General features: G+C 42.4%; 1 protein-coding gene across 5 annotated transcripts in view; it reads right to left on the bottom strand.

Moving 5' to 3' along the window:
- LIN9 (lin-9 DREAM MuvB core complex component) overlaps positions 1 to 12,947 on the bottom strand; it is a 64,789-nt gene that overhangs the window by 35,168 nt on the left and 16,674 nt on the right. For all 5 annotated transcript variants that reach the window (XM_086694229.1, XM_086694231.1, XM_086694230.1 and 2 more), the window contains 2 exons: positions 8,039 to 8,172; positions 6,135 to 6,260 (listed from right to left, as the gene is read on the bottom strand). In XM_086694229.1, coding sequence (XP_086550355.1) covers positions 6,135 to 6,260; positions 8,039 to 8,172 — 260 coding nt within the window. The remainder of the gene's footprint in view (positions 1 to 6,134; positions 6,261 to 8,038; positions 8,173 to 12,947) is intronic.

The raw sequence follows: 12,947 nt of genomic DNA, 5'->3' as shown, positions 1-12,947 counted from the left end.
CAACACAGACGCTTCGTCCTTCAGTGAGGCGAGTGGGATATTCGGACATATGATTCAGCGCTCACAAGGATGAACGATTGGGGCACCTGGGTGGCTCAGCCGGTGAAGCGCCAGACTCTGGATTTCGGCTCGGGTCACGATCTCAGTCGGGAGATCGAGGCCCACATCGGGCTCCGCACTGACCGTGGAGCCTTCTTAAGATTCTTTCCCTCCCTCTCCCTTTGCCCCTCTCCCACCAGCGTGCTCTCAAAAAATTTTTTTGATTTAAAAATTAAAAAATAAACCAACAAAAAGGATGAACTGGCAAGCCAAGAAAAGATACAGAGGGCCCTGAAATGCATACCACTAAGTGAAAGCAGCCAATCTGAAAAAATCACACACCGTGTGATTCCAATATATGAGACTCTGGAAAATGGAGACTTCTGGAGACAATCAAAAGATCAGTTGCCAGTAGCCGGGACTGTGGGGGGAGGAATGACTAATTGAAGTGCGAGAGATTTTTAGAGCAGAGCAAATACTCTATGACATCCTGATGGTAGATATGTCAGTGTACGTTTTTCAAAACCCGTAGACTGTACAAAACCGGCAGTGAACCCATCAACCCACTCTGGTGGGAGATACTGAGGACGGGGGAGGCTGCATCTCTGTGGGGGCTGGGGGTATATGGGAAAATCTCTATACCTTCCTCCTGATTCAGTTGTGAACCTAAAATTCTCTAAAGAGGTCTTCAAACTATCAGACGGTTTTCCAAAGTGGTTGCACCATTTTATGTTCCCATCAATAGCACAGAGGATTCCAAGTTTCCCCAGAGCCTCACCAACACTTGGTAAGCTTAATCTCGTAAGTTTTTAAAAAAATTTTTTTAATGTTTATTTATTTTTGACAGAGAGAGACAGAACATGAGCGGGGGAGGGGCAGAGAGAGAGGGAGACCCAGAATCCGAAGCGGGCTCCCGGCTCCGAGCAGTCAGCACCGAGCCCCACGCGGGGCTCGAACCCACAAACCATGAGATCGTGACCTGGGCCGAAGTCGGGCACTCAACCGACTGAGCCACCCAGGCGCCCCTCTGCCTTCTTTTCTTAATGTATCTCAGCAATCTGTTCCAAGTCAGCACACAAGGAATGATCTCTGATTTTATTTTGGTTTACATTAAGTGGTTTCCAAGTTGTTTACTATATTGAGATACCACATTTGAATGAATCATTCCCCTATTATTGGACATTCACGTTTTGCCAATCTTTTGCTACTGGAAGCAATACTGTAATTAGTAACACCCAGGTACAGACTTTTCTGTAACCTAACGTTGTAGAATTACTAGGTCAAAGGGTATGGACATTTGTAAATCTGAGAGATATTATCAAATTGCCCTCCACAGAGGTTATCTAAATTTACTCTCACCAGCAAGCGTGACCACTCACCATACCCCTGCCAACATAACATATTAAAGCTTTACGAACTAAAAACCAGTATCCTAGCATACTCTGATTTTTCCATTTCTTACTATGAGTAAGACTGACCTCTTTTCATGTGTTTACAAGATCCATTTTTTCTTCTTTCCTATGTACTGTTTATAATCATTTTTATCATGGATTTTTGGGCTTTTTCTTATGGACTCACAGGAGTTATTTACATATTAGGAAATTGGGCTTTGTGATAAGAATTATAAATATTTGTCATGGTCTTTTGATTTCATGTTGCTTTTGGAGAGGGTAATGCAAAATGTTATTATTATTTTTAATGTTTATTTTTGAGAGAGGGAGAGAGAGAGAGAGTGTGCGCACGCATGAGTGGGAGAGGGGCAGAGAGAGAGGGAGACACAGAATCCAAAGCAGGCTCCGGGATCTGAGCTGTCGGCACGGAGCCTGACGCGGGACTCGAACTCACGGAAACATGAAATCATGACCTGAGCCAAAGTCAGGCGCCTAACCAACTGAGCCACCAAGGTGGCCCTGAAATATTTTTATGCAGCTAAATTTGTTGATATTTTCCTTTATGATGCCTAGCTTTGTGGACTCTTAGAAAGACCTTTCCCACTCAAGATTAAGCAAAACTCTCCCATAAATTTCTCTAGCAGTTTTACTGTTTCATTTTTTAAGATTTTTTAATTTTTTAGTCATGTTTACACCCAAGCTGGGGCTTGAACTTACAACTCCAAGATCCAGAGTCGCATGCTCTACTGACTGAGCCAGCCAGGCGCCCCTCGTTTTAAAAATATTTCAATCATCTAGGGACGCCTGGGTGGCTCAGTCGGTTGAGCATCCGACTTCAGCCCCGGGGATGATCCCGCGCTTCATGGGTTCGAGCTCCGCGTCCAGCTCTGTGCTGACACCTCAGGGCCCTGAGCCTGCTTCGGATTCTGTGTCTCCCTCTCTCTCTGCCCCGCCCCCGCCCCTGCTCTCTCTCAAAAAATAAAATAAAATAAAAATTATGAAACCGGCTTCTTTTCTCTCTAGGTTGCTAGAGTGGTCTCAATATCCATGAAGTAAATAATTTAGCCTCTTCCTCCCTCCATGTATTTGAGAGGCAACCACCGCTATTATGCATTAAATTCCCAGAGACATCTGTGACACTATCTGGATTCTCTTTTCTTAATCCATCTATTTACGTGCCATTACTATACTTTGTTAATGATGATCACTTTGTAATCGACTTCAATATCTGGTAAGCATAGTTACTTTGCTGCTTCAGATTTTTCCTAGATCTTTTTGCTTGATTTCACCTCTCTTAAATCTGAATTTGAGAATTAGTTCATCTAGTTAAAAAAAAAAAAAGTCCCAATGATTTTGTTTGTTTTAATGTTTATTTTTGAGAGAGACAGAGACAGAATGCGAGTGGGTTAGGGGCAGGGAGAGAGGGAGACACAGAATCCGAAGCAGGCTCCAGGCTGAGCTGCCAGCACAGAACCCGACGTGGGGCTCGAACTCACGACCTATGAGATCATGAGCGGAGCCAAAGTCGGCCCCTCAACCGACTGAGCCACCTGGGCGCCCCAGTTCTACTGACAGTTTTATCGAGACTGATTTGAATTTACAGATTAACTTAGAACCTTCAGTCTTCTTATCAAACCTCAAACACATCTCCCCATTTCACCATCTGTATATCGCACATTTTCTTCCTGGCATTGTATCATTTTTTTACGGTATTTTAAGAAGTATATTGTAGCAATAATATGTATTGTACCTTGACTTCCTCAGAGAAAAGAAAAACTACAAACTTTTGTTGAAAATAAAGACTTCATTTCAACTGTGAATTAACTTTGATGAAGTAAAGATAAAGAACTAAACCATTAAGCAATGTTATAGAAAGGTAGCGGAATAAGTTAATGAGAAATATTTCAACGACACTCTTAAGCTACAGAATTATAAGAAAACAATGAAAAAGTGACTAACGTATGATGCTGATGGACAATAATTAGAAACGAGAACCTCAATTTACGCAAACATGTAAAGTCACAGTTTTGTACCAAAATGGCCTAAAGGAATTAATTACCAAAGACCAAAAACTACCAGGATGGAACACACGGGTCCATCTCATTTTAATTCTGTTCTTACAAAGGAGGGAAATATTAAAGACATATCAGCAATGTGGTCTTTCAATACATAGATGAAATACTACCAGTTCCATTAAAAGTTCTCCTTGTGTTTCATTGCTAACTACAGAAATCATTAAAACTGGGGCGCCCGGGTGGCTCAGTCGGCTAAGTGCCCAGCTTTGGCTCAGGTCAGGATCTCACGGTTCATGAATTCGAGCCCCACGTCGGGCTCTGTGCTGACAGCTCAGAGCCTGGAGCCTGCTTGGGATTCTGTGTCCCCCTCTCTCTCTGTTCTTCCCCTGCTTGCACTGTGTCTCTCTCTCTCTCTCTCAAAAATAAACATTAACAAATTTTTTTTTTTAAATCATTGAAACTAGATTCTGTTTCTACTTGCCCAAGTCACTTTATATTTCCATGCCTTCCCTGAACTTTCCCACCATTTAAGGTGAAAAAGTCTTGGGGCGCCTGGGTGGCTCAGTTGGTTAAGTGTCTGACTTCAGTTCAGGTCATGATCTCGCAGTTAGTGGGTTCGAGCCCCACGGTGGGCTCCACACTGCCAGTGAGGAGCCTGCTTGGGATTCTCTCTTTCTCCCTCTCTCTCTGCCCCTCCCCTGCGTATGCACACATGTCCTCTCGCCCTGTCTCAAAATAAACTTAAAAAATAAAGTGAAAAAAATCTTGTACGTGCCTCTAATAGGCAGAGAATATCAGAACTCATGACCTAACATTTCAAAAAATTTTTAAAGTTTCATTTATTTAAGTAATCTCTATACTGCATCGGGGGCTCGAACTCACCACCTCAAGATCAAGAGCCACATGCTCCTCTAAGCCAGCCAGGTGCCCCAAATTTCAAAATTTCACTCAAAAGTAACATAAGGTTTTCCGGGGCATCTGGGTGGCTCAGTCGGTTGAGCGTCTGACTTTGGCTCAGGTGGTGATCTCACGGTTCGTGAGTTCCAGCCCCGTGTCGGGGTCTGTGCTAACAGCTCGGAGCCTGGAGTTGCTTCGGATTCTGTGTCTCCCTCTCTCTCTGCCCCTCCACGGCTCGTGCTCTCTCCCCCTCTCAAAAATAAATAAACTTAAAAAAAAAAAAAGTAATACAAGGTTTTCCAATGTGTTAGAAAGAAAGATAAAACTGGAAAAGAAGTAATGTCACATGAAAAGTAAGTTTTAGGGTGATGGGGTGGCTCAGTCAGTTAAGTGTCCAACTTTGGCTCAGGTCATGATCTCTCAGTTCTGGAGTCCAAGCCCCATGTAGGGCTCTGTGCTGCCAGCTCAGAGCCCAACGTGGGGCTGGAACTCACAGACCGTCAGATCATGACCTGAGCTGAAGTTGGATGCTTCACCGACTGAGCCACCCAGGCGCCCCTAAAAAAAAAAAGTTTTTTAAGCAATTTTCAGGAAATAACAGATAGATTCACTTGATTTTTCTTTCTGGGGTTTTGTTTTTTTTGAGATAGAATGTGCTTTCACTTATTTTATTGAGGTATAACAGACATATAACACCTTATATAACTTTTAGGTGTACAAGGGAAAAATTGGGAGAACCACATTATTTCAAATTTTGTACAGAAAGTGGGAATTTGGGGCACCTGCATGGCTCAGGTGGTTAAATGTCTGACACTTGATGTCAGGTCATGATCTCACAGTTCATGAGATCGAGCCCCACATCAGGCTCTGCCCTGACAGCACAGAACCTGCTTGGGATTCTCCCTCCCTCCCTCCCTCCCTCCCTCTCTCTCTCTCTGCCCCTCCCCTGCTCGGGGGTGCTCTCAGAATGGTTCGATATTTGTATATATTGCAAAAAATATCACCACAATAAACCTAGTCAACATCTGTCACTATATACAGCTAAAATTTTTTCTTGTTGAAGAGAACTCTTAAGATGTGTCAGCAATTTTTTTTTTTTTTTCTACTGTGGGCAGCCCAACATCATGGGGCTCAAACTCATGACCCTGAGATCACAACCTGGGCAGAGATCAAGAGTCAGATGGGGGCACCTGGGTGGCTTAGTTGGTTAAGCATCCAGCTCTTGATTTCATCTCAGGTCACGATCTCAGTGTTCCTGAGATTGAGCCCCGAGTCGGGCACCCAGAGCCTACTTGGGATTCTCTCTCTCTCTCCCTCTCTTTCTGCCCCTCTCCCGCCCTTGTGTTCTCTCAAAATAAATGTTTTTTAAAAAGCAAAAAAATTAGGGGCACCTGGGTGGCTCAGTTGGTTAAGCATCAGACTTCAGCTCAGGTCATGATCTCATGGCTTCGGAGTTCAAGCCCCACATCGGGTTCTCTGCTGTCAGCACGGAGCCTGCTTTGGATCCTCTGTGTCCCTCTCTCTTTGCCCCTCCCCCACTAGAGCTTGCTCCCCAAATAACAGCCCCCCTGCCAAATAGTGAAGAAAATAATCAAAAAAAAAAAAAAAAAAAAAGTACGTTCAAAGCCTGTCATCTGAACAAAGGCTGGTTAACAGGATATATTTAACATACAATTATTCTGAAAAGTTAGGTTTCCAGTATCAGTCCTTGTGAAGATGAAAAAAAACCAATGTGTAATGATACTATCGAGTAATTTATTGATTTTATTTTAAATAAAAATGTTATTTTTACCTCCGTGGTTTTCCCATAAGCCGCCTGATTTTTCCCCATTCTACTCTTGTTAACTTTCTTGTTTTTAGATTGGGAAAAGATTCCTTCAGACATACACAGAAGTCATTATCACCTTCAAAAAGTGGTCTGTAAAACAGAAATGGTATTTTAAAGGTTAATATACAACAAGCTGCTTCAGACGCATAAATTTCAAAATATGCTTTCCAATTTTCAACATTATACTAATCACCAAAAGCCATCTTACGCTTCTACCCAGAACACGTATAAAATGGGCACAGATTCAAAGTGCTAAAACCAAAAGTGGTGTTTGTGAAAGTCTGGGAAACCACGAGTGTTACAAGCTACTTGTGAAACAGGTCTGTGCCTGAGGTTCTAGGAGACACTGCTTTTTGTGAGATCTCACATGAGAGTGTATCCTTTGGGAAGCAGCCTAGCATTTGTCATTATATCTTGGGAGGATGAACGTCGGCTACAAAGTATCTCCGCCCCAAAGGCAATGCCAACACCAAGGAGTCCTCTTGGAGATTAAATCATTTTTAGAAAACTGGAGAACTCGAGAGGGTCAGACCAGTTCCTGGAAATTCCAGAAGAGCTCCGATCACACCAGGACACCCCGGGAGTGTCATAAGCCTATGGAAAAAGCTGTGGCCAAAAATAAAACAATCATTCGTGAGTTTGGGAAACCAGGAACCAGACTTAGCAATCAAATCACACGTGAGTTTCAGGGTCAGATATGACCATCCACGAGAGTCACTGCAGTGTAGGCAACTGGTTTAGAAACCAGGAAGGGGAAGTCAAGATAAGTAGCCAGCAGAGCAAGCATCAGTGATTAGCACAGATCCAATTTGATTAGGATGGATAAGAATTCAGAATTGTTTCTATTGTTACTATTGTTGAATAATTGGATTTCGCCCGGATCTCTATGTTCTATTGAAACATTTATGTATAATTAAAGTATATAAATACTATGTCCCAAATAAAAAGCTTATCTTAAAAATCTCACTGAGGGGCGCCTGGGTGGCTCAGTCGGTTAAGCGTCCGACTTCAGCTCAGGTCACAATCTCGCGGTCCGTGAGTTCGAGCCCCGCGTCGGGCTCTGGGCTGATGGCTCAGAGCCTGGAGCCTGCTTCTCATTCTGTGTCTCCCTCTCTCTCTGCCCCTCCCCCGTTCATGCTCTGTCTCTCTCTGTCTCAAAAATAAATAAATGTTAAAAAAAAAAAATTAAAAAAAAAAAATCTCACTGAATCATTTCTACCATTAGTAACTGCTTCTCTACCAATATACTAGCATGTTTTTAAGTAGCACGCCCAATGGGGCTTGAACTCACAACCCTGAGATCAAGAGTCGGATGCTCTCCTGACTGAGTCATGAGGGAGTAACCCAATATACTAGCATTTAAAAGTCTCAAGATCTGGGGCGCCTGAGTGGCACAGTCAGTTTTGTGGCAACTCTTGATTTCAGCTCAGGTCATGATCCCACAGTCGTGGGATGAGCCCCACATTGGGCTCTGACCTGGGCACAGAGCCTGCTTGGGATTCTCTCTCTCTCTCTCTCTCTCTCTCTCTCACCCTCTCCCGCTCTCTCTCTCACTCTCTAAAAAAAGAAAAAATCTCAAGATTTATAAACCACATCTGGTTCATTACAAATAAGGGAGCTCTGTTTTAGGGTATCCACTCCACAGTCTGTAAATTATGATATAGAAATTATACTTTCATTTGACTTTTCATAAAAATGTGTAACAACTTCTGCAAAAGGGGGGAGGGGAAAACTAGAATGGAGAATAGAAAAAGGAATCAGAAAAAATAGAATCAAAACAGACCTATAAGAAAGAGGATGGCTTATAACATTTGAAAAAGTTCAATTTTTGGTTCAAGTGATATTCACGATGTAAGCCAGATACATACTTATCTATATTTGAGTAGAACCATTCATATATGCACCATTTATGTGCTTTGGGAAGCTTGAGTAGGTTACGTAATCGAAAACCAATCTTCTGTGAGGCTTTCTTATCTGGTGTTGACATTGTTGCTGTAAATTTCTACACAATAAAAAGAGATTAATTACAGGTCCATCAAATAAAAATGAACATCTGTAACATCAAAGACACGTGTAAGAAGGCAGATTATGGTTAAGTACTCGAAAAGGTTCTACAACAACATTTTCTGTTATTACTTAATAAAATAAGCACTCTGATTATTTCTTACAAAGGTAAAACCTCCAGTTTCCTAACCTATTCTGATAAGGAAGGTGACGTGATCGTCCCCATCATGTTAGCACTGTGCTACATACATGTCATACAGAAGTGTGACACAGAGAGAAAATGCAAGCACACAGCACTAGGCCCGGAAGGTTCACCGGTGAATCTCGATCAAACCACAGCACCAGTGCTATCAAAATGCTTCAACTCAAGGAAGAAAGAGCTTCCCAACTATTTTTATGTAGACAGCGTAACAATAAAATCTGCCAAAGTATAATAAAAGGAAATCTCAAAAAATATCACTCATTTGCAAGAATGTTAAAAATGCTTGGAAAGACCTTCCGTGCTCATGGACTGGGAGAATTAATATTTGTTGAAACGTCCATACTATGGGGGCACCTGGGTGGCTCAGTCAATTTATGTGTCGACTCTTGGTTTTGGCTCAGGTCATGACCTCACGGTTCATGGGATCAAGCCCTGCATCGGGCGCCATGCTGTCAGCGAGGAGCCTGCTTGGGATTCTCGCTCTCCGCCCCCCCGACTCGTTCTCTCTCCAAGATAAATAAACTTAAAAAAGATGTCCATTGTATCTAAAGCAATCTAAAATTCAATGCAATCCCTATGAAAACTCCAATGGCATTTTCCCCAGAAGTATAACAATCTGAAAATGTTATGGAATCACAAAAGATTCAGAGTAGCCAAAGCAATCTTGAGAAGGAAGAACAAAAACAAAGCTGGAGACATCACATTCCCTAATTTCACACTATACTATGAGCTACAGTAATCAAAACAGTATCATACTGGCATAAAAGCACGTAGATCAATAAAACAGAATAGAGAGCCCAGAAATAAATGCGTGCACATATGGCCAATTAATTTACAACAAAGGAGGCAAGAATGTACAATGAGGAAAGGACAGTCTCTTCAACAAATGGTGTTGGGAAAACGAGACAGCCACATGTCAAAGAATGAATCTGGACCACTGTCTTTCTTACACCACACACAAAAATAAACTCAAAACAGATTAAAGACTCGAATGTAAGATTTGAAACCATAAAATTCCTAGGAAAACACGTCAGTGGTAAGCTCCTAGAGCTTGGTCTTGGTGAGGATTTTTTTTTTTTTTAATTTAATACCAAAAGCAAAGGCAGCAAAAGCAAAAATTAACAAGTGGGACCATATCAGAGTAAAAAGCTTCCTTACAGCAAAGGAAACCATCAACAAAACGAAAAGGCAGTCCGCAGAATGGGTGCAAATATTTGCAAACTGTGTATCTGATCAAGGGTCAATATCCAAAATATATAAAAAGTTCATGCAACTCAACGGCAAAAAAACCAATCCAACTAAAAAATGAGCAGACGTGGGGCCCCTGGGTGGCTCAGTCGGTTAAGCATCCGACTTCAGCTCAGGTCACGATCTCGCGGTCCGTGAGTTCGAGCCCCGTGTCGGGCTCTGGGCTGACGGCTCAGAGCCTGGAGCCTGCTTCCGATTCTGTGTCTCCCTCTCTCTCTGCCCCTCCCCCATTCATGTTCTGTCTCTCTCTGTCTCAAAAAAAAAATAAAACGTTAAAAAAAAATTTAAAAAAAAAATGAGCAGACGATATGAAGAGACATTTCCCCAGAGACATACAGATGGCCAACAGGTACACAAAAAGGTCAACAGGAGTCATTGTCAGGGAAAGGCAAATCCACAATGGGGCATCACCTCCCATCTATCAAAGTGGCCAATATTATAAAAAAGACAAGAAACAACAGGTGTTGGCGAGGATGTGGAGAGAAAGGAACCCTCTTGCACTGTGGGTGGGAATGCGAACTGGTGCGGCCACTGTGGGAAACACGGAGGTTCCTCAAAAAATATGAAAGTAGAACAACCTTGGGGCGCCTGGGGGGCTCAGTCAGTTGAGTGTCCAACTTCGGCTCAGGTCATCATCTCATGGTTCATGTGTTCGAGCCCCACGTCGGGCTTTGTGCTGACAGCTCAGAGCCTGGAGCCTGCTTCAGATTCTATGTCTCCCTCTCTCTCTCTGCCCCTCATCCAGTTGTGTTCTGTTTCTCTCTCTCTCTCTCTCTCTCAAAAGTAAATAAACATTAAAAAAATTAAAAAAAAAAATAGAACCTTATTCAGTAATTCCACTTCTGGGTATTTATCTGAAGAAAACGAAAACACTACCTTGAAAAGATATTTGCACCGATGCTCACTGTAGTATTATTTATAACAGCCAAAACACAGAAGCTACCTAAGTGTCCACCAATGGATGAAGGGTAATGAAGACATGGTGGGTATGCACATTCACATGCACATGTGCACGCGCGCGCACACGCACACACACACACACACACAGAGAGGAATATTACTCAGGCATAAAAAACAGAATGAAACTTTGCCACCTGCAATAACACGTATGGGCCTTGAGGGAATTATGCTCAGAGAAGTAAGTCAGAGAAAGACAAACACCGTATGATCTCACGCATATGTGAAATCTAAAAAAAAACTCCCTGAAAAACAAAACAGACCAAAAAAACACAAAGAAAACAAAACCCAAACTCATAAATACAGAAAGACTGGTGGTTCCTGGGAGGGGCGGGGGGGACTGAAATAGGGGAGAGGGGTCAAAAGACACAAGCTTCCAGTTATGAAGTCAGTGCTCATGGGCATGTACGTACAGTGTGGTGACTGTAGTAAATAGTGTCCTGAGTATTGAAAGGTTCTAACAGAAGAGATTTTAAAAGTTCTCATCACAAGAGGGGCGCCTGGGTGGCTCAGTCGGTTAAGTGTCTGACTCTTGATTTCGGCTCAGGTCGTGATCTCCTGGTTCGTGAGGTCGAGCCCCACATCAGGCTCTGTGCTGACAACACGGAGCCTGCTTGGGATTCTCTCTCCGCCCCTGCCCTTCCCATGCACACACATACACAAGTACTCTCCTTCTCTCAAAATAAATAAATAAAACTTAAACAAAAGTTCTCATCACAAGAAACAAAATTTGGAACTACAGTGACAGATGTGTTAACTATTCTTATTGTGGTAATCGTTTTGCCATGTACACAAATATCAAATCATTATGTTGTGTGCCTGAAACTTATATAACATTATACATCAATGACATCTCAATTTTCTCAAAGTGTAAAAAAAAAAAGTTGCCAGGGGCGCCTGGGTGGCGCAGTCGGTTAAGCGTCCGGCTTCAGCCAGGTCACGATCTCGCGGTCCGTGAATTCGAGCCCCGCGTCGGGCTCTGGGCTGATGGCTCGGAGCCTGGAGCCTGTTTCCGATTCTGTGTCTCCCTCTCTCTCTGCCCCTCCCCCATTCATGCTCTGTCTCTCTCTGTCCCAAAAATAAATAAAAACGTTGAAAAAAAAAAAATTAAAAAAAAAAAAAAAAAGTTGCCAGATACGACATCACAATATCAAAAGAATGGAACAACACAATCAAGTGGAATGTGGGGACGGTCCAGTATAAGAAAACTATTAACACAGTCTGCCATTATTAACGAATTAAAACAATACAAATCATATGATCACCTCTATTGGTGCTAAAGATATTTGATAAAATTCAACATTCGCTAAAAAAAAATCTCAGTAGAAGTAGACAGAATGAAAATACACAACATACCAATAGTTAAATAAGTGATACAGCTAAATCAGTGGTTGGGGGGTTAATTTATAGAATAAATGCCTATATTAGAAGAGAAGAAAGGTCTAAAAAAAAATAATAATAATAACCTATTCTTCCACCTTAGGCTAGAAAAAGAAGAGCAAAGAAAACCCAAAGCAAGCAGAAAGAAAAAAATTAAATAAGATTAGAACAGAGGGGCGCCTGGGTGCCTCGGTCGGTTAAGTGTCTGACTTTAGCTCAGGTCATGATGTCACAGTTTGTGGGTTCAAGCCCCACGTCGGGCTCTGTGCTAGACAGCTCGGAGCCTGAAGCCTGCTTCAGATTCTGTGTCTCCCTCTTTCTATGCCCCTCCCCTGCTCACACTCTGTCTCTCTCTCTCTCTCTCAAAAATAAATAAACATGAAAAAAAGATTAAAAAAAAAGATTATGGGAACGCAAGCTGGTGCAGCCACTCTGGAAAACAGTATGGAGGCTCCTCAAAAAACTAAAAGTAGAACTACCCTATGACCCAGCAATTGCACTACTAGGCATTTATCCAAGGGATACAGGTGTGCTGTTTCGAAGGGACGCGTGCACCCCCATGTTTATAGCAGCACTATCGACAAGAGCCAAAGTATGGAAAGAGCCCGAATGTCCATCGATGGATGAATGGATAAAGAAGACGTGGTATATATATACAATGGAGTATTGCTCGGCAATCAAAAAGAATGAAATCTTGCCATTTGCAACTATGTGGGTGGAACTGGAGGGTATTATGCTAAGTGAAATTAGTCAGAGAAAGACAAAAATTCTATGACTTCACTCATATGAGGAATTTAAGAGGCAAAACAGATGAACATAGGGAAGGGAAACAAAAATAATATAAAAACAGGCAGGGGGACAAAACAGAAGAGACTCATAAATATGGAGAACAAACTGAGGGTTATGGGAGGGTTATGGGAGGGGGGATGGGCTAAATGGGTCAGGGCACTAAGGAATCTACTCCTGATACCATTGTTGCACGATAT

Source organism: Puma concolor, chromosome E4 (assembly GCF_028749965.1).
Source record: "Puma concolor isolate L17-30 chromosome E4, mPumCon1.1.hap2, whole genome shotgun sequence".
In the NCBI taxonomy this organism is placed as follows: Eukaryota; Metazoa; Chordata; class Mammalia; order Carnivora; family Felidae; genus Puma; species Puma concolor.
This window is presented reverse-complemented; position numbering and strand designations above follow the sequence as displayed.